The sequence below is a fragment of the Crinia signifera genome, chromosome 6 (genome assembly GCF_055691185.1).
Source record: "Crinia signifera chromosome 6, ASM5569118v1, whole genome shotgun sequence".
Taxonomy (NCBI): Eukaryota; Metazoa; Chordata; class Amphibia; order Anura; family Myobatrachidae; genus Crinia; species Crinia signifera.
In genome coordinates, this window is record NC_139222.1 from 140,272,056 (window position 1) to 140,294,990 (window position 22,935).

At 40.8% G+C, this 22,935-nt stretch overlaps 1 protein-coding gene across 6 annotated transcripts in view; it reads left to right on the plus strand.

The window, feature by feature from the left end:
- The window catches only part of GPATCH8 (G-patch domain containing 8), a 65,389-nt gene that overhangs the window by 20,999 nt on the left and 21,455 nt on the right, over window positions 1-22,935 (plus strand). For 2 of the 6 annotated variants that reach the window (XM_083147424.1, XM_083147425.1), the window contains exons 2-6: window positions 3,921-3,995; window positions 11,259-11,331; window positions 19,181-19,248; window positions 21,144-21,230; window positions 22,283-22,426. In XM_083147424.1, coding sequence (XP_083003550.1) covers window positions 3,921-3,995; window positions 11,259-11,331; window positions 19,181-19,248; window positions 21,144-21,230; window positions 22,283-22,426 — 447 coding nt within the window. Of the gene's footprint in view, window positions 1-3,920; window positions 3,996-5,092; window positions 11,332-15,883; window positions 15,929-19,180; window positions 19,249-21,143; window positions 21,231-22,282; window positions 22,427-22,935 lie in introns of those variants that run through there. The other 4 variants (XM_083147429.1, XM_083147428.1, XM_083147427.1 and 1 more) reach the window with 4 other exon arrangements.

The window sequence follows — 22,935 nt, forward strand, 5'->3', positions numbered from 1 at the left end:
TGTTTTTTTTTTTTTGTACGCATTAGAAGACTCTGCAAATGATACAATGTTCATCATTTCTGTTGAACTTCCAGAGAAACGATACCTTGCATACACACTGATTTCACGAAAGAGATAGTCAGTGGTCACATTCAGGGGTATTGCTGTCATTTACCATATCCTCAGGTTGAGCTGTACAGACAAGAGGACATCGCTATGACCCTCTGGATTTGCCTTTGATAATGATATAGTGCCTACACACTAAACAATATACATGAAAATGTTTTGAATGGTTATTGTGAATATTGTGTAATATGTCGGTAGCTTAAGAGAGCAGCAAAATCTTTAGTACATAGTGAGCTCCAAATTACCTAATTCTTTTCGAGGCATTGGTGGTATTACTCATTATTTTGGAAGACTGCACATTACAAACTTTTCATTTGTTTACCCTGTATATCAGAGGCATGTTGTATAAAGAAGATACCGCTATGAAAAAAAGCAGCAAGTACAGTTGATTGAATTTGGCATTGACACAGTAGCATAGGGGAAGTTGCGTGTAAGCCAGCCTCCAGTAAAGAGATGGTTTTTCAGACAGTGGTTGGAAATTCGCCAAGAAGGGAGTTTGGTTTGATATGGGATGTTTCTATGGGCTGCTGCCCATAGCAATACCCCATGTGAAATAGAACTCCCATCTTAGTAAATTTCCCCAGCGTTTGAAGGCTGTTGGTAGGAAATATCATATTCAGGTAGCCGCAAGTGTGATGTTCTGTGGGAGTCAGGTGGTTATCGTCATGTAAAGATTTTTAATACTGGTAAAAGAAGTCTGGTATGGCCCAGAAGAGAATCCTCTAGGTATACAGCGATATGATGGACGTTCTGTAGATTTGAGAAATCGGTGGTTGGTGAGGCACAGAACAGAGGTAAAGCAAAGAGGGTGTTAGGTGCAGGAGGTTTATTGTATTTTGGAAGAAGCCCCAGGGTAGGCATTTGAAGAACTGGAGATGTGATGCATGCTGCATCAATTAAGGGTGGGTACACCACTATTGTCTGGTGGGAACAAACATCTGGTAATGTATGGGTACAAATGTCATTTGAATATTGGGAAAAAAGACCATGGTCATTTAGACAAATTCGTAAAATGTTTGTTTTCACAAATTTATCCAGAAATATATTGCACTGTTTGGGAGCAAAAGGACAATTGTTTTTTTAGATCCCATGCATTCACAAATCTTTGTTCCCATCAGACAGACTGGACATATAAAGGCCCATACACACTAGGAAAAGACTGAACGATATTGTGAACAATATTATCCAGTGTGTACTGTATGCTGTGCATTGTTCACAACCCCCTCCCTCGGCCAGCAGGTTCAGACGAAGGAGGACATAGTCAAGGAAGGCCATGCTGCAGCATGAGTCATTACACACACACACACCCCGCCGTCGGCCCCCTTGCGTGCACCTTCGGCAAGTATGGATGCCCTTGCCGATGCCGGTCCCGACTTGGACACCGTATTAGTATACCTCTGCGCTCGCCATGTTTTGCGCACGATGTGCTCAGCACACTATTATATTCTCCTATGACCAATGGGATGGTAAAGTATGAATAAGTTGGTTTTGGGGGGACTGTTGACCTATCGACTGCATACTGTTGAGATGGGGGTAGAGGGGAAGGAGTAAAAATGTTGTTGGTGTAAGAAAAGGAATTCTTGAAGGTGACAGAATAATTTGATTAGCAGTAAAAGAGTGGCTGGTGCCAATGTGATGGGTTTAGGAGATGAAGGAAATTGCTAAATGCTGAATAAGAATTTAAGTGTTGTATTCCGAGATGAAAGAACACATCGTTGCTGCCTCTTTGGATGCAGCAGTGATATGTAAAAATGCTAATGCAGCGTGAAGTTGTCTGTAGCAAAAATACTTTACCTGTCTGTAAACCACATTCTATGTCTGAAGACGCAGTATATGACCAGGGTTGGCAGCATCAGTCATCTGACTAAGACGAAGCTTACTGAGAATGACTGACTGCTGGAACTGCTCAGCTTGGGCCAGGAAATCTGCCTTTGAAGACCCAGACTCTGGCTTTGGAATGTTCAAATACAGGGGGCAACTCTTTCAGGAACACTAGCCAATTGTGCTGACCTTGCCCCCAAACACTGGCATCAATCAGACTGCGGCTTAGGGCTCACTGCGCGCGATCACACAGAACCCATTCTGCACATGAGTTGTTCACCCACCACCAGAAAGGGATCTAAACCAATCAGGTGTGTAATGGGCCCCATACATCAGCAATCACAATTAATGGATTTACAGATCCAGGGATTTTTTAGCCAGATAAATGGATTCTACAATTGATTTGACTTGCCCACACATTACAGATTTATTTCAGTGATCGGCAGATTTTTCCATCTAAAGATTGCATCTTCATATTTGGAAATTGCCCAATCGATTGTCATTTCAGCTGTTCATAATGTAGATGAAGAAGACGAATTGGGAATGCCCACACATATAAAAAAGATCTGCAGATAATACCAGATTATTAAGCATGTTTAAAAATCAGATTAAGCAATCGATTGGCGATTTTGATTGGGATTGCCAAAAGGGGGAGCCCACACATCTAAAATAAATTGTGGCAATCATCTCCAGATCTGAAAATTGTCACAATTAATTGCTGGCAGGAGAGGAGTTGGAAAACTGTGTGACATTTTGAACTTTAGATATTGTGGGAACATCTCTGTAATAGACTTTTGTATGCATTACAGTTTCTTAAATGCTAAAATGTAATTAAATATGCAATAATCGATATATTGTGCAGCCATAGGTCTAAAAACTATCAAATGTCATCAATAAATACAATTTAAAATATTGAACCTTTTTAGAACTTTTTTTTATATTTCCTGGACCACTTTGATAGAGCCGCTCCATGACATAAAATACTGTTTTACTTATTTGTACAGCTGAGCTATCCCTTGCATGATTATCAGGAGTTCCCAACTTGTTTTTCTACTGTACTTCTCTATAGTAAGGAGTAGTGGAGCAGTAGTGTGCGGTCAGGAATCTGGTCCCTCTGTGTCTGGCCGCTGGCTGTACACAGTGTTCTGCGTTTCCGGTAACACCCGTGTCAGCTTGTGGTAGATCAATGCTGATGTCTCAGGGCAGTGTGGGTAGCTTCCAGTGAATTGCTTGTCGACGACGATGCTGCAGACAGAACCAGAAATGGCGCAATGTGGTTTGTCTCCATGGCAATGGGAAGACTTCTGCCTTCGGAAGATGACTACTTCTTCCACAATTACCATTATTATATTCAAGTACCCCCATCCGGTATACAGAGTAACCCAAGGGGTATATGTACCCCAGGTTGGGAACCGCTGATGTATATAATTCCATGCATCTGAACAGTCATTTTATAATCAGTTTCAAGCCGCCTTGCACTTTGTTTCCTTGCACCTGAGCACAGCTGCAAGACAATGTTATCAGAATTGTGGAAATGTGTGACAATTGTCAGATGAAGGGATGACGAAGAATACTAGTTCTATATATGCTGATTTCTAAAGTCTTAAAGCTGAAAGTTGCCATGTAGTTGATTCCCAGCTGCACAATACAGCTTGCCCACAGTTCCATTGGGCTTGCCTTTGTTTCATAGTGCTTCATCTCTGAAAAGCAGTTTTATTTGTGCATGATTATGCTGTCTCAGTAGACAGGAGAGAACGGAGGACATCAGATCTGAATTTGAATGAATGAAGGACAGAATAGGAAACAGCGAGGCAGAAAAATATCCTTGTTTTTGACACTGAATAGAGGAATAGCAGACCACAGCCTAGAACATGTATTGCTCTGTGCTCGCTACCATTATGCAAAGTTGATGTGTACTTTTAGTGGACTTTGGGGTATTTCAGCAACACGTTTTTTGTTTTGTTTAAAATTTGAATCTGCTTTTTTGTTTTTAGGGTAACCATTTTGACCAGTATGAAGATGGACACCTGGAGATTGAACAGGCATCTCTGGACAAGCCCATTGAATCGGTAAGAAAATGCATTTTGGTTAGGCCCTAGTAGTCCTGTACCTTTTTTTTTTGCCCAGTAAGACAGGTGTAGACGGAATAGGAATACAGCTTAATGCAATCATTGGTGTGGTTTTTTTTATTTTTTATTTTGTCTTACAAAATGATTGAAGCCATTATATATCCAAAGAGCACTGCGTTATAACGCGGGCCTATGGAAGTCAAGGAACAATCGATGGAAAGGTTAGAATTGACTTCATGCTATTAAGGATAGTACAGTTATAGGTGGTTATGCTTATCCAAGTGTGGCAAAATTCACCTTTTTAGTTAACATGGACCTATCACCTCCATGCAGTGATGGTAGCCATTTTGTGTTAGTATTTATCACATTGGCTTAAATTCTTCACCAATGATCAGCCTTTCAGTTCACTAAGGATTATTAATGTAACCTTCAATTGCTGGGCATTTTACCAAATTTTTTGGTGGTTTCCAGTATGGCAGATGTGCAAGCATCGCTGGGCCTCTTAGCAGTCACATGCCCTGTGGTTTGGCCTCGGCATGTTACTAGTTGCTAGTGAATTGAAAGACTTACCACAGCCCAGAAAATGGCTGCTCTCACTTTGTGTAGATGACAAGTCTGTTTTAAGTGGAATGCGCATTGAGTCTCAGCTGGAACATACAGCCTAATTTTAATATGGGAGGACTGTGACTTATCATTCGGCCCTTGAATAATGTCTTACATTCCACCTTCTTTACAGGCATATTGGTATGCAGTGCCTCTTATTACATTAAGATTTTAAGAGGAATTTTCTGAATTTATGGTTATTTCCTCTAACATTTGTATAAGGGCTTGTTTACACTTACGTGTTTTTCATGTGGACGGGTTTTTCACATATAACCTGTCTGTATCAAAAATGCACGTTTAAACATGGATGAGGATGGGGGCATCACATACCATAATAGTGAAGGAGATTCCCTGTGCTCTGTTAAGCCGACTAAGGAGCAATGCGCATCTCTGCTGAAGTGTAGGTCTGTGTTGTGTTTGTGTGTGTGTCTGTGTATAGATGATATACAGAACTTTACACAACTTTGGCCCTATCTGGCCTTTCTCTTCCACAGCAGTTGATCCCAATATTAGCTAAGCTGCTCATGACCTGGTTTGTATTGCACGCTCTGCCTTTTTTTTTAATTTAATTTTTTTATACTTTTTTTACTTATACATTTTTCCTCTCATTTTTCCTTTTACGCCGTTCACTGCTGGAGGGTCCGGCAATGACTGGTATTGCTGCTTGTCTCACCAGTAGCGAAAGGGTTAATACTCTAGGAAGACTTTCCTCCTCTCTCCCCTGCCCTTCTCCTTTCTGTCCTGGTCCAGTGAACACCACGTATATATATTTGTGTGTATATATATATATTCCCTTTTTCTGCTATGTGCTGGCATGTAGCTAGCTAAAGTGCGCACGAGGTAATGCTGCAGAGGAGGACACCACTCTTCACACACAGGCCCAGGACAGAGTTAGGCAACATTCATGATGTATAACAGTAATTGTTGGATTATTACTGTCCCAGTTGTGTATTTAATAGCTGGTATTTTAGAGGAGACCAGGTAGGCAAAGTATTTTGAATAGCCAGTCTCTCATATTTTTGTCCCCTATGTGTTTTTAACTGGTTTTAATAGGCAAAGTTCCATGTAAAAGTGGAAATGTATAGGTAAAACCTAAAGCCTTGTGTACAGTTAGGTTAACAGAATGATGACGATGAATATGAAAGTACATATTGGATATTCTTACCAATATTCCCACCCATCTGCTAATAATATTTGCATACTGCCACAGACTGTGATATTAGGTGTGTCTTGTGTTGGCAAGGTCTTATTCTCACACTAATTGGAATATTTTCAAGACCGTATGCTCTCATTGGGGGCAGTTTAATTGTTTTGGGCACCTGCAGCTCCCGTCTAATGTGTTTGGAGCTTTTTGGTTGCTTGCGCAGCCAGCCCCACGTTGGCCATAGTCTTAAGCACACAATTCATGGGAGCAGCTGTATAAAGCCGGTTCTCCCCTGCTAAGTCCCATGTGTGCCGCAGTTGGGTGCGTTTGGCCCACATCTGTACTTTAGGTGGATTTCTGCTCATACCTCAGGAGGATGCAAGCAGAAGTCTGAGGTAAGTGCGGCCGTGAAGCTGGGCACCCAGAACATTTTAATAGTTAGCCTGGAAGCAAACCTGACGTGCGTTGTGTTGTGGTTAAGCTGTAAGTTGTGGTCTTGTGCAGCAGTAAATGAAGAGGCAAGATAGGTTGTGTATGTCCGAGGCTGCATTTGTAGGGTGTTGAGCAGCTGAGGAAGCTCAGGGGCACTTAGGAAGTTAGGGTTCCTGGGGGGTGTAAGCCAGCTTCTGCAGCAATACCTGTGGGGAAGAGTAGGTGTTGGGCTATGGCTGTTCTTGCTCCAGGAGTCTACAGATCTTAGTATTTTGCTCACCAACAAATATTGAAGAGGATTACTGCAATATTGTGTGTGATTCTAAATGGCAGTAAGAGGAGGAGTCTCTGATAAACTTCCAATGTATCTTACAATTCTGATCATCCAAGCACTTCAAATTCATAAGGAAGTCTGTACTCTCTTGTGCAGAGAGATTCTAAAATAGATTGCACTGGGTTGCCTGAAAATGCATTAAGCCACTTGTATTGTGTACAGCATCCCAGAGGGAATAGTCTGCTCAGCTGAAGATATTAAATGGAGTGCAGCTGCCAGGATCTGTGGACTCTCTGACCGCCTGGACTCAACTTGGCCAGTATTAACCCTTCGACTGCCAGAGGTTCTTACCAGTGTGTTATAGGGGGGACCGAACCGCAGTGTGAAGTGTTACTGGCACCAAGTTTAGTGCCTTTTGGCATAGCCTAACTCAACTGCTTCCCCTCTGTCCGGCCTTGGTGGTGTCAAGTTGTAGTGAGCTGCAGGGATTGGTTTTGAGGGGCTGGTCAGGGTCTCTCTCTGCCCTGCAATATGCATGAGTTTACCACAGTGAGCATTCAACTCTTACTCTACAGAGCACACTAAGCTGAACTTATCAACCACTCAAGAGCTGGTGGGATAGAGTGAGGAGTGCAAAATAGAGGTGGCAAATAATGACATCTGTTCACAGGCAATCTGACACGTCCACACAGCTGTCACTGGATCCCTGTCCTTCACTGCCATTCTTCTGTTGAACCTGTGTCTGCAGAACAATTTTCCTAGGGACTGTCGCATATTCATCGCTGTCACTATACCCTTCTCACTACTTTTCATCTCATTACTCTTCATACATTAACAACCTTTATTCTCCTGTACTGTCTGTTTCTTCATAATTTATCTTGTTATAACTCTCCCATGTATCCTATTAAACATGACCTGCATCGCCATCGTACAATTAAGTATTCTCCGCCATTGCTGCAATAACCTGTCTGATAGCCAAATCTCAGGGACTGCACCCCTATTCTGCCCTCTTCACATTAAGTTTACAGACTTGACAATAGCCATGCGGATAAACAAATTCATGCTCTTTGTCGGTGTTGATTACAACACTGCTTAATGAGGAGTGGGAAGGGCCTGTATGGACTGTTAGCAAGAAATGTTAAAGGCTGGATGTCTTTTCCCAGCAGGCATTGCTCTTGACTGGCTCTGTAAGTGATGCAAATGTCTGCCCAATGCATCCATCACCCCCCCCCCCCCCACGTGCCATCTTACAACCTTTTATTTTAACGCCTTTTCTTCCTGTTTCTTTAAACTCAGAACCTGTCCTCTGTTCTCCTCTCTGAAATCCCCAGCACTCGACTTATCCCTCCCATGTACAATTTTTTTTTTTTTTTTTAAAGAAAAAAAATTTGTCTATGCCTTTTTCATTTCACATTCCTGCTTTCATCTATCTATATTAAGCCTTAACTTGCAAGCAGTGGCTTGGTGACAATGCAACAAAATACATAAAAAATATAAATAAACTGTGTTTCTTACTGTGTTACATTTAATTGTTCCTTTGACAGCCCTGTTTTTAAAGCCAGGTTCGTATTTTCACTCCACTTGTATTCTCTTTTGGAAACTAGCAACGCTTCCCCCATTTTGTCTGTCTGTTTTTGTTTTTTTAAATAACCTTTCTTGTAGAAAATTCCTAGTGACCTTTCCCTCTTTTCCTAAGCAGAGTGCCTCCTCTCCTCTGAGCAGTCTGTCTATCCCTATTCCTCCTGTGCCAGGAATATGTATTTATGTACTAGACCACACTATATTTAGCAATCCCACACAAGTTTTTTAATAGCCATTTCTCTTAGCTAATCCCCTCCTACAAATCATTGTTCTTTTCAAAATCTCACTGGAGTCAAAAGCGGTATGGCTGAGACTGATATTACAATGTAGAAACCAACTTTCAGCTTCTCCAGCATGCCATGGATGTGCAGTGGAGGCAGCAGGAAGGGGGGAGGATGTCACAGTGAAAACCAGTATATCGGGTGACATTAGTGTGCTTGCCATGGCCGTCAGATCTGCAGCATTATTAATAATTTACAGCAGTCTGAAGAAGGAAACAATGAAAATATGTTCATTTTTAAGCTTTTGTGTCTTGCAGGCCAAATTAATTTGGGTAAAATGTTGATTCTATTCAGCATTTCAGAATTGGAGTCAGAAATTAACTTGCAGCCCACAAGCGTATTGTCCTCAGCACAACTAAAATGGAGACATCTTTTATAGACTAATTTTCTACATAGATTTAATATTCCAAAATGCTTTATCCACCCATTTGAGCTTTTTCTAGTGAATTAAAGGACTTTATTTGCTGGATTTGTGTGGTATGGTCAAGTTTAAGATAATCCTAGACTGTTTGTTTGCTTTATGTAATCTCCGAGGTTGAAATGGTCATATTCTGTAGCCTGCATGCCAGGAAACTTGTCACATTAACTATTTTGTGCTACAAAGTCGACAATTTCTAAAATTGTTAACTTCCTCAACATTAGCTGCTTAGTTCCACAGTAAAATACAAATGTAATTTGTTAATGTTGTGCATTTTTAAATCTAATCTAATAAGGAGGCTAGCCAATTTATTCCAAGGAATGGTACCTAGACCAGTGGGCTAAAACCATAGTGCATAATTGTCCTGTCTGATTGTAATAAACCAGTTTTAAGACATTCCTGCACGCTACACACAAGTAATTGCAAGTGGTGCGTATAGTTACCCTTTAGTCTCTGTACTAGCACAAGGAAAGAGAATAAGTCTGTTTTGTTTTAAAGGTAATATATTTGCCTATAAAGGCAATGGAGAACTCAACAGATTTCTCCATCGTTACTCTGTTGGATTCTCTGCTCAGTCGTCTTCTGATCGTGTTAAATGCTGTTTAAATTATGTTTTTGTTCTTTCTTTTGGCAGACTTAGTGTTTTTGAGAATAATTTCTGGCAGTCTGTAATGGTTTCCATGTCTGCAGCTGAATCTTACTGTCTTATGTAGAACCTTCTTCAAAAGATCTCTTATTTAGCATAACCATTTTTAAATTGAATACCTATTACAATACATTTTCAGAAATTAGATATTTCCAGACCCCACTTGCACACTTATCCCATAGCTGTCATTAGTGGGCTCTTTTATCTGAACCTCCCTAGTCTGCAATGCGTCTTTGTGCATAGGAATGCAGAACAAGACTCCCTTCTATGTCCTGCTACGTTCCACCCTGCAGTATGAGTCACCCACCTCCCCCCTCCACTAGCTCGTCCTTTCTCCATTGTTCCCCCCTCCCTACTTGGTGCCTTGTAGTGCCTCCTCCTCATTGCTCAGAAATATTTTATAAATTGTAAACTGCAGTCTCTGAATACAGCCTTTAAGCAGTTATGTGGTAAGCACATTACTGAAATACATTAAGAGGAAATGAGTATGTAATTTAGCCCCTCTTTTCTCCTAATACCCACACTTTGCACTTTAACTATATTTTGCTATTCAATATCACACCAGCCAAATCTAGGAAGCCTTTTTGCTCAACACGGTCTCTTATTCCTGTACACCTTTTTAATGTCCGTTCAAGGTCACTCATCTTTGAATATTGAAGTGTAGCAATGAAACATAAATGCATAAAGGGGAGATGAGACACACTGCTGGGACCCCTATCCTCTTGCCTCTGTTTTGCTTTATCATTTGCACTTAAACATCCTTGGCTGTTAACTCTGTTCTAGTCCTGTCTCACTCGATGCATTAGATGCTATGCAATCATTCATGATCTCAGTTTCATAAAGCCGGACTTGCAGGTGTTACTCTTGTTTACTTCTCCCCCCATGATTACTCTTGTCTGGATAACACTAACACCAATGGTTTCTTCCGAAATATAACCTTTTGCTGCATGCTTTTAGTTACGTCTGAGTTGAACAGAAATGTAATTGAGAAAGTTGTTCTAAAGCCAATTGGTAATGATCTCGGTCTTGCTCTAGTGTTGGCTTTTGGTTTCCCCCACGATCTGTATTATTATTATTTTTTTTTTTTTTTCAAATTTCCCCAGGAAATGAAGTGTGCTGTCCTATGCAGAGTTAAAGAGTTGTTGTGTAACTTGAAGGGAATATAAGCCACTAAAACATTTGTTAGCCCAATTTTTTATATCTATATATTTTGGGTGCTTAATGGTTGGCTAAGCTAATTTCTAGGCCGGTCATTTATTATGCTAGGCTCACTCTAGATTGCAGATGGGCTGGTTGTACATACTTTTGTAGTTTCACATTTTTTGCCCTACCTCTGCTATGTTGTTATTATGTAGTTATACAATCCACCACTACTAATGTATATAATGTCCACCTTTTCACATAACATATCAGCGGTTCTCTTTGACTCTCTCTGGGACAGCACCTTCCTTGTGGTCCAGGTGATGGACAGGTGTTTGTCTTATGCTCTGTGTTTCATACTTAACTCATATCCACCTATATCACACCACAGCATTGTATTACTTGTTCTGCAGAATACTTGCACTCTGAGGTAACTGCAGGGCCAGGAGGAGTACCACATTTTGTTATCAGTCCTTAGTTTAGTAAGCACAGTGTTTTGTCACCATACACTAGATTTTTATTTAAATGTTTTTGGTTATTTAGCAACTATATATATTATAGATTATATATTTATATATAATATAATATATATACGCCTACATATACACTTACGCATGACTCGGTTATCACGAATTTCAGTCACTGGTGAACAATAAATGAAAAGATGGAGGGGGGGCAGATTTTATTACTGGAATATTTTCGTGTTTTTTTTTCTCCCCAATCCTTCTCTCCCCTATCCATCAGGATAACATCGGACATCGTTTGCTGCAGAAGCATGGGTGGAAACTTGGACAGGGCCTGGGGAAATCTCTTCAGGGTAAGCAATTTGCTAATCTTGTTTTCAGTGTCTTCAAATATGTGTAATAAGTCTTAATGTTCTTCTTTATCTCTTGTCTTCTCACCCTTTGCCCTTTTCCTTCCCCTTTCTATTCTCCAACTGCTAGTGGACCCATTTTGCAAGGGACATGTTGGAAAAGATGTGGTTTAAATAGTTTTTGTTGTATATGGAACTTTATTTTTTTAAGAGGAGGCTTGATAGGCCATAAAGTCTGTCTCTGTGATAAAGATTTCATTTGATTGGTACGGTTATCTTCAGTAAGATTTGATGGGGCGATTTCATCTTTTTTGGATGATGATAATTAATGAGCTTCCAATGGAGCAATTCGGTAATGTGGGCACCCAAAACTTATCAAATCTGCTTAACACGTCGAAACTAATTTTGCAATGTGAAAAGTGCCATATGGCACTTTAAGCTATCTGTCTCTATCTATATATCTCTATAGGCAGTATTCAATATGAATAATCGCGATGTGCAGTGATTCCTGTTTAGGATTCGCTGCACAGTCACCGTGTTCCGGAGGGCTGGAGCATTTGCTGCTAGCCCTCCCTGTCGCCGTATTCAATGCTGCAGGGGCTCGCTGCCCCTGACTGCGAATTTTAACCCCTGCGGCATTCACCGCAGGGAGCCAGAGAACGGCGCCAGGCAGGGAGATGGAAGCTGCCCCCCAGGATAGTTGGCAGGGGTAGCGAGCCAATGCACTGCTCCTGCTCGTGCATATGTAATGAGCAGGAGCAGTGTGAAGTGAATATATGAATATTTAATGAGCGGCACCATGCCCCCTGCTGTCTTTTATGTGTAAAAATTAAATATATATTCATGTTTTTTTACACCAAATAATAAAAAAAAAAACTTATTTTAAAAGATCACAGTTCAGTTCACCATAAAAAGATGGCAATTGCTGCACTGTGACACATGATGAAAACACTTAAAAAGCAATTCGCCATCTGATCATTGAATACACTCACGGTGAATCGCATTGAAAAACCACAGCGAATTATGCTGACTATCAGACGTCGAATTGTCCGTCATTCACTGTTTGCCGTCAGACAATAGTGCATGTTGAATAGGGCGAATCATCAGTTTTTCAGTAAAAAGATTCACCTTCGAGCACGAAAATAGCACACATTCGCCGTAGAACATGGCGAATCAGCCTCATTGAATACTGCCCTATCTATACATCCCTCTCTCTGCCTCTCTCTCTCTCTCTCTGCCTCTCTCTCTCTCTGCCTCTCTCTCTCTCTGCCTCTCTCTGCCCCTCTCTCTCTCTGCCCCTCTCTCTCTCTGCCCCTCTCTCTCTCTGCCCCTCTCTCTCTCTGCCCCTCTCTGCCTCTCTCTCTCTCTGCCTCTCTCTCTCTCTCTCTCTGCCTCTCTCTCTCTCTCTCTGCCTCTCTCTCTCTCTCTCTCTGCCTCTCTCTCTCTCTCTCTCTCTCTCTCTGCCTCTCTCTATCTCTACCATCTAAATATCTACAGTATCTAAGATATGGTGTGCCGTTAGCCCAGATAGGAGTATCGATTTTTTTGTCTTACCTGCAGAAGATGTTTTATGGCTCTTTGCCTCGGATTGGTTGGCTACTCGTGTTAGACGTTAAAGGCTCTTCTTTTTGTGGCACGTGGAAGAACGGCATGATATACAGGTGGTCCTGTTTTAGAGGCAATGTAGGAAGAACCTAGCAGTATCAGTGGCTTCCAATCTGTGATTTGCTTTGTGACAAGTTGCCAAAATATGAAAATGGCATTAGTTGTATTAAGTTGTTTTCTAAACTAGTCTGGTCTATGCCTGTGTACAAGAGATACATGACATTCCTACACCTTTTAACAAGGTTATTAAACCTGCATGTGTTGGCAGTCTGATCCTAAGAAATGTCACAAAGTTGTCATACCTCTGCTGAACAGACCTTTTATAGTTTGTTATCCATGTTATGACTTTTGTTTGGCACGGTGTACCTTTCACTTGAGATTTGTTTAGGCTTGTATGATGCCTCATGACACTGTACCATGCCCGTGTAAAATATGATTTACTGGTTGTGTATAACCTTTCTTACTACTATTCAGTGTCTGTCATGTTAAAGGCCTGTGTGCTACGTTTATATGAGCATTTACATGCGCAAACCCCGGGAGTGGAAGGCTTCGGTGGGTTTCACACTCGACGAGCCGTTCTCTCCAGGAAAGGGATGGTTGATGGCAAGCAGGGGGCGGCAGCACGGTTATGCCCATCGTTTAATGGGCATCACCATAAAAACCTTGGGCATCCCTTTGAGAACGCAGGTGTGGTGATGCCTGTTCGGGGCGGGTGGCTGATGTCACATGACATCAGTGCACACCCCCAGTTCGGCGTATAGCGAGCATCTAAAAAGGAAGTATTGACTTTTCAGATTGAAGGCTGCAGAACTCATTGGTTGGTCAGCGACCATAGAATGCTTTCTCCTCTGTTTGGCCGCATGCATGGGGATGTGTTTGCGTACACATCCCCTCACATGCTAGCAAGGGGATTTGGGTGCCGGGGCGGGCGGCTTTTACCTGCTACGCAGCCTTGCGAACATGTCTGAATAACCCCCTTTGTTTCAACTCATCACTTCATGCCACACCTCCTAAGGTGCCCATACACGTACCAATTACCCGGTACTTTTTGTGCTAAAATAGCATCGTATTCCATGCACAACATATGCACAACGATGCTATTTTAGCACAAAAAGTACCGGGTAATTGGTACGTGTATGGGTACCTATAGTTTTGGAGCATTGTCCTCCCTATGAAACCAGTAGACAATGTGATGGTGATGACGGTAGTTAGCGGTTTGCAACCTGGTGTGTTTTGCCTTGTAATATATCTCTCAACTTCGATGCAGCCCTTTTTGACCTGTGATAAATATTCATGGGCTACGAGTAACCCAACACTTCATCTGGCTATTTCAAGCTTCACTCTTTTCTTTATCTTCTAAAGTTTTAATTTACTTTGTTTCTGGATATTAAGTGTTGCCAGCTCAGGGGAGAGGCTGTTGAAGACTTATAGGTGAGGGTTTAATTCTAGAGCAGAAAGTAAAAACAGTAAAAAAATAAAAATGTTAGTGTTAAGTTAAAATTAAATTGTAAATCTAATTCTTAGCGGGCAGTGTACTTACTGGTAATGTATCCAACTACTGGTTGCTCTTCTAAAGTGTGTGTGTTGTGCCCCACATCATGTATATCAGAGTGTCATCTGACATCTGGTGGCACAATGGGACAAACTATGGATTGGGGGTATATATCGGATTCATTCCGTTCCTCCCCGGGTCGATGTATCTTATAGTGTGAACCTAGCTTTAAAAATCTTCCATTTCGTTTTGCATTCTCTGCGAATACCTCTAATTTATTGGAAGTACTTTTAGGCTTTTATTGTCACTATGTGAAAAGAGATATGGCTGAAAGAAGTCATAACAGCTTTCTACTAATCTAAAACAGCCCACAGCTGGTTCACCCCTGTAGATGTTGGTCAACACTGCTCTGAAACATACAGTACATCACTAGCCTCCTGTGAGCAGTCACGTTGTCAGTGCTGACTGAGTCACCATGGTATTGCAGCCCGTTCCAACAACAACCAGCAGCTTTATTTAAATATTATTTTTATTTGATATGTCTTGTCCAATGCTTAAAGTTGTATTCCCCCCCCCCCCCCCACACACACACACACACACACCATTTACAGTGGTCATTTACATTGCATACTTTTTTTTTATTCAACTATGAAATTATAACTTAAGAGAGTAGGAACATTTCTCATAATGAAATCCTTGAAAGCACTGTGGCAAAACATTACAAGAAGTTCATTATTGTTGTGCTTATTACAATTTTAGTAATGCCATACTGAGTGCTAACGATAATTAATTAAAATATGTACACATTTTATTTCCCCCCTTGACCACCACTAGATGGCACCATGCACAATTCCATTGTTGCCACATAGTCTTCTTCTAGGATTGAGGCAGGGTGCTCCAGTGTGAGCAGTGCTTCCCTGCACATCTACTTCCGAATAGGGTACATGGCTGACCAGATAAAGGAGGCAGCACCATCAGGGACATTCTCAGGGACTTGCCCAGCACTTACTCAGGTACTGGGCTTTTCCCAAGCTTTGTAAATATATGCCAGCTTCTATTCTAAGCTAAAAGCCGCCGCTGGCAGATGCTGTCCTCTCCCAGCTCCACCCTGTCTCCTGATGATGTCACCTGCCCGGCTTTATGCCGGGTCGGGTGAGTAATGTGATTCTCAAACTGATGGCAATTTTAAAGTAGTTTGTGGCCAGTTGGCAAGTGATGATGGATTATGTGTAAAGTGTAATGTTCCTCCAGGTGCAGCCTTTTATGACATTTTCTCTTTCCCATCTCTCTATCTGAACATTCTCTGGCTTTCTTCCCCCTATGGTGAGCGTACAAGCTCTAAAGAGACTTCTTACTTCCTCCCTTTCCCCTCCCTGAAGAAGCCTTTTACTCCTGCTAGCCACCTCCATCCTTTCACCTCGTGATCGCTGCCTAACCAACCGTGTTTCTTTTTTACAGCATAATACTCCTGGACTTGTTGTGGTGATGGTAAACTTAGCCGTGGTAATTGAAACTTTCTGTTAAGACTGACTGTCATCAGTGCACCAATGTTAGGCTTCCTCTCTTTCTGTTCTGTCGTAGCGTTCATATATTGCTTGGACCGTCCTTTCTTCCTCTGTCTCTTTCCATGCACATGTATCTGATCCTCGTCCATTAAAAGGGATATGTTGAAGGGGGCATTTGTTTTATTATTTTGTGTTTTCATTAAAATAAAGAAATTGCAGCCTGCCCTCCCCATTTTTGACCTATCCTCTTCCTCCCTTCCGTTTTCTCAACGTTAGCCGGAGACTTCTGTAAAATTAAAAATGATGAATGAATCTGCAAAATTTCTAACCCTGTATAAATGTGAATACTGATTATTATATCTGTGCCACACAATTGAATACTACGATAACTGGGTAATGATAGGATGCAGGCTGTGGCTCGGAAGAGGAAAAGGACTTAAGGTGTTTGGAAAGCAGGCTTGCAAATTAAACACATTACCAAAACTATGATGGCTAACAAAGGAATACTGCGCATGCTTCCGGCAAGCCAGCAACTGTATACTGGTGGTGATGGGATGCATACAATGACTCTTGAAGGAAATGTTCAGCTTTATTTCATTTTTAATATTGTTAGAGTTTGGGTTAAGTTGATCAATCAGATACCCCTCATCCTCCTACCTCGTAATAGGACAGTCCAATACTCTCTGATCTGGCATTTATTCATAATTGTAGAAAGGAAAATTTAAATTGTGCGTAAAAGAATTCCAATGTGTGCTCAACCAATGTAAATGATAAAAGAAACACCCCCACCCCCCTCAAGATGTCCAGTCTTATATTGTGTACACAAGTATTCATATTTACAAAAAAGCCTTAAATAGAACTAATGGTTTCAAGTGTTCTAAAATATCTTTAGCACTGCAACATGTTTGAAAAGCCCATAACCTTCACCAGAGCATATACAATCTATGTCATGATAAAGATAAAAAAAGAAAGGCCTGACGTTCCTGAAACCTTGAGAAAACAAAAGTTCTCCTGTTTGTCACAGCAATCTGTTTCTTCATAAGGTGACATAATTTATCCTAGAAGCTACTTTCCATTCATCCTGGTTGTTTCTATGAGGAGAATATTGCTCCAGGCTAACATGTGGAGATGATATAAGTGCATGTTGTCATATTTTATCAAAAAAATAAACCCACTTAACCCACACTCCCCCCGATGTTAAAATAAAATGAAAGCTGATCATCCCCTTATAAATACTACTGTAGTTGTGCATTTATTGCAGACATTTGGAGTACAGAAATTGATTCTCAAAAGAAAATAAATGTTATATTATATATTAAAAAAAAAAAAAAGCCTGCAACCTCCATCTGAAAATGGTATTGCACAAGAAACCATTTTCAGACTTCATATACTCTTCAGTCCTTTCCTTTGTGGTGTGGCGACTGCTTTAAAAAAAAAAATATGTATATATATACCATTGGGCTTCAAAAGGGCAATCTTCCAAGCTCTTGTCTATTCATTCTTCTGTGTAATACCCCCATACCAACTGTTGGCCATACAACTGGATGATTGCCTTACAAAGTGCATCTATTGGGGTTAAATGCAAAATATATTGTAAACAATTAACTTTTTTATAACTAAGTCCCCAGTCCTGCTTTGTTCCTGAAACCTGTCCTTAGAAGTAATCTGATCATTGTTTGTTTATAGAAAACGGAGGGATTTTTAAACCATAAACATCTTTAGTACATTTTTAGTTGTGTCCTGCCAGCATTGCTTCTTTGACAGCCAATGGCAAAGGGCTATTGAGTTATTTTTTTTTGTTATGGTTGTTGTATTCTTTTTTTAATTATTATTCTTTTTTTTATATAAATAACTTTTTTATGGTGCAGTTCACATACTTTGTCCACTGCAAATCAGCACCATTCAATGTTTCCACATAGTATTGACTTGCCATTAGCTGGGATCATGCTTTAAATTGTAGAAGACATTTTTCTGGCCATGAGAGTCCATGTTTACTGTAAGCCCTAAACATTGTTGATTAAGTGCAGATTGCACTGTATTTGTGGTCTGTCCCCTGGAGCTCAGCATTTTATGGAAAACACCTTGCTGACCTTAAATAACCCACTCACAATAAAAGTAGTCTAGAAATAGTTATATTGCAGTTTGGCTCCGTGTCTAGTTCTTATTTTTCTCTTCCTTTTTGTAAGGTAAATTAATTAAACTAGAGCTAGAATTGTTTCCTTGTATGCCTCCGAATGGGGTGCTTCCTGTCTAGTGTTAGATAATTGCCGTTCTGTTTTATTATTTCACATATCTGCGTGGTGATGCATTTATAAATAGTGCAGCACTGCACCATTGAAGTTGGGGAATGTTGCAAATAGGCTATTGTGATTCAAATCTTTTGGATCATTGCTGTGGGGTGCGAAGTAGAACTGGAGGTTTAACAATTGGCTTATGATAAGAAGCCCAATGGTATAATGTTCAGGTGTGTGCGCCACATACATGCCAGGTAGCTGGGCAACTTCATATTAACATTATTAGTATTTTTACTCAAGGTGAGTGACATGCAGGTAAGTTCCCCTTCCCTCTCTGTGCCCTGTGGACTTACATCTCATTGTGATGTAACCTAATTTGGTATCTGCACTAGTCTGAGATCAGCCACCATAGTGCATTGCCTGTCCGCTCCTTCTTAGATTTGTTCCAACTCCTTCTACATTCCCAACCCTGCTTTGGCTGGTTCTGAGTGGACTTCAGATACTCCTTGAAGCAAGAGAAAAAAATATATAATCTGCTGCTAGTTTGATTTAGTTGAGTCAATTCTTTATTTGCATCTAGTCTTTTTCACAGCTTACTGAGCACGCCTTTAGCTGATTAGATGGGGATAAGGTCAGTGGTATGGCCACTGTCCAAGGTGTTTTTATTTATTTTTTTGTTATCCATTACTAGTTTCCCTTCATGATGAACTTTTAACAGGTATATTTTAGATAATTTTGTAATACCTGTAGAGCTGTGCATCATGGAAAATATTGTAAAGGAAAAGCCAGTATAGTGCATCATGGAAAATATTGTAAAGGAAAAGCCATCCGTAACTTGAACATCCTGGTTGCTGAAGGGTTAAGCTGTGAGAATGACTCCTGTTTTGTCCACTGTAGCTTTCTGGTCTCTGCACTCCAAGGCTAAATTTTCTAACCACCCAAACTCATTGTGCATCTTTATTCCTTTCCATTAGTCTCCCGTAAATAATCCCTGGCTGTGATTGTTTCTTCTCCAGGCAGGACAGATCCTATACCAATCGTGGTCAAATATGATGTCATGGGAATGGGACGCATGGAAATGGAGGTGAGAGAAGTAACCATTAATAAAAACACATTTCTAATAAGATTACTCATACCTTCTTTAGCGGGAAGGGTTAGAAGTGAAATACATAAAAATAAAATACAGCATGTTCCACCCAAATGTCTCAGCCGGCCATATCCACGAATGTGCGCCATCATACCAAACCCAATGAGAAGTAAAAATCAGTGGGTATCCAGCCCCTGGGTCAACAATGTCTAGGTCCACCACTACTGGTTGACAGAAGGTTGAAACAGGCTTAATGTTGGCCTGTACATGGTTGACTCAAGTTTTTCATCTTTTTTTTTCTTTTATTTTTTTTAATACCAAAGTTGTTCATACTTTACTATCCAAGTGGGCATAGAGTTAGCTTATAATAGTGTGCCGAGCATAGCAAGCCATGCAGTGTACCCATAAGGTGTCCATGTTGACATATGTCAACATAAATGCCCAAAAACATGAAAAACTAATGTCGACCTTTTGAGCGTCCTCCATGCACATGTTGAGCTTGTGTCAAACTTCGGTCATTGTTGACAGTGTGTGTGTCGACCTAGTCACTGTCTACAAATAGTGGTCGACCTAGACATTGTCGACACATTATCTCTGAACCAATCACTGTCTTCCTCTCTTATGATTAGGAAGAAATTGTATACACATTCTGAAGAGTAGGCGGATACAGCATGGTTGCAGCGCTTTTTGTGTTCTCTACAATAATTGTATCCAGCAGATGAGCAGTGGCTGTTAAAATAGTCATGCCCTTTTTGCCAATACATTAAGTGCAATAAATAAGTGTATTTCAGTTAAAGTTGAAAACCCATTAGAACCACCTGAATCCTGTATAAAAGTCTGCAAGTTTTGCAAATGAGTTGTCTTAAAAAAAAAAAAAAACACTTCCTCTAAGACCTGCCTATATACTTCAAAAATGCTGCAACATGAAGATGCTGAAACCTTTTCTTCACAGACCTGAAGAACAACTTTAAAAAGGCAATATAATTTTTGTAATTCATCAGTTAATCAGTACACCCAGGGAGGGGGCAATTTAAAATGTTTTTCTTGAGCACCCAAAGTACTGGACGCCCATCAGAGCAATTCAATTGTTGCTCTGATCAGATGCAATTTGCTTTATACATGCCTAATAGTTAAACCATGGATTTTAAACACATTTGTTCTCGCATCTCAGGAGACGGGCACCTAAATAGAGCAACAATTGAATTGCTTCTTTTTTGCACCCCTAGTGGTAATCGCAAGGGAAAAAAACAATTGAATCGCTTGGTTGAAGTCTTTCACCTTGTTTGTTTGTTCTGTACTGCATTGCACTTGTTAAATGTAGTTCACACCTTTCTTTTATTAGCAGTTCTATCTCCAAGTGCTGGTGATCTGGCTTTTCATAGGCTTGTAACAGTAGCAAGGTTAGATGAACAAAGGTTGCCTGTTTACACTGCCCCTTTATTTTTGAGGTACTCCTTTTACCGGAGTCGTGTCCTAACAATAACCTGGGTAATTCTGGCAGAGTAAAAGGGTTTTCAGTGTGCTAGAGGTCTGGACAGGCTGCTTATACAAAATGACTGTTTCCACTATGTCAAGTACATGTTAGTTTTATTTCACAGAAAGGGTAGTGGATAAGTGGAATAGCCTCCCATCAGAGGTGGTAGAGACTAAGACAGTAGAACAATTTAAACATGCTTGGGATAGGCATATGAATATCCTTACAAAGAAATAAGGATCAAATATGGTTGAGATTACCTGAAGGGTAAAAAAAGGGGCAGACTAGATGGGCCAAATGGTTCTTATCTGCCGTCAAATTCTATGTTTCTAGTTAGGAAATCTATGGTCCGTGTTTACTGAATATACTTTTTACCGCCCTTTTTATTTTTTTTTAACAATGAACATTTTCATTTCAGCTGGACTATGCAGAGGATGCTACAGAGCGTAGACGTGCATTGGAGGTAGAGAAAGAAGACACAGAGGAGCTGAGGCAAAAATACAAGGTCATTTGTTTCTGCTTAAAATTTTTCAAATTTAGATTACGCAGATTTAAATATTACAAGAAAACTTGGTACTTGTGCATTATCACGGCGCCCACTAAGCTTTAGTGGGCTATTCTGCGTACGAAAATAGCATTGCATCGCATGGACCATTGTAAAGGTGCCCACACACTAGAAAGATCTGCGATCTTAAGATGTGCGCATAAATTAGCCTTCAAATCTTGGACCAAAGATTTCAGGCAAGCGTACATCTTTACCAAAGATTTTTCTTAAGATCCCGTGTGCGTTCCTCCGGATCTTTTGTTAAATCTTCTGATCTTTTGTGCAGCACGTAAGATCAGAAGATTCAGCTAAAGATCCACGGGAGCGCACATCGGGCCGATTTTCGACCGATTATCGGTAAATATCGTATAAAATCGGACAATCGGCCAAAAAATCGTTCTAGTGTGTGGGCACCTTAAGTGCCGATGCAATCTGATTTTCCTATGTAATGTATTCAGTGCTCTTTTATTTATAAAACGCCACTATTATCCACGCCACCCCGAAGCGTGGCGAGCGCAGCGGAAAGCGTCCTCCGACCTTTTCATACCCCTACTATCCACGTTGGCGTGGAGTTGATTTTATATAGTGTAATGACGCGGAATACATGTAAAGTAATCCGCATCCCCTCGCAGGGGCTCGCCACACTATATAAATTCAACTCCACGCCGATGTGGATAGTAGGGGTATGAAAAGGTCGGAGGACGCGTTCTGCCGCGCTTCGGGGTGGCGTGGATAGTGGGGGGGTGCCTAAATCCTCATTGTATGTCATTATTGTATACGTAATGGCATTGTACAGGTGCAATGCGATTCCCCGGGGCTAAGAGAACAGTGAATAAATTACATAGGAAAATCGCATCGCACGGCCGTTAAAATGGCCCATGCGATGCGATGCTCCTACGGTGCCGTATGTAAGAAACTTGGGCGCCGTGATAATACACCAGTACCGAAAACTTTTAACCATATTAAAAATCCAATTATAAATAATAACTGTAGACACTCTTTATTCTGTGCAGGATTTTGTGGACAAGGAGAAGGCCATTGCGAAAGCCCTGGAGGAGCTGCGTGCTAACTTTTACTGCGAGTTGTGTGACAAACAGTATCAGAAACACCAGGAATTTGACAACCACATAAACTCCTATGACCATGCGCACAAACAGGTAATAATATATACACATGCAAACCTTCTTGATTTAGAGAAGTCAACTTGCACTAGAGATGGACAAAACAGCTCACTAAAGAGAGCAGGTAATCAAGTGAGCGTTCATTGACAAGATCCCGGTCTTTTGGTTGACTCACTGGCTCACTTTGGGGGGAGGCAGTTTATTTATGGTTTGAGTATACGAAGTGTAGTATCTGTTCGTTTTTATTTACATTTTAACTCAGTGCTGGGCAACACCGGCCCTCCAGATGTTGATGAACTACACATCCCAGCATGCCTTGCATCAGTTTCATCATGGCCACATAGCAATGCAAAGCATCCTGGGATGTGTAGTTCATTAACATCTGGAGGGCCGGTGTTGCCCAGCCCTGTTTTAACTGATTCTAGTAATGTAAATCAAATTTCATACATTAATCTCACAGGTGGTTATTTATCCTGACACTTTTTTTTTATACTGCCGAATTATTTTTCCACGGAAAAAGGGCATTTCATGGCGTCAATACTGTT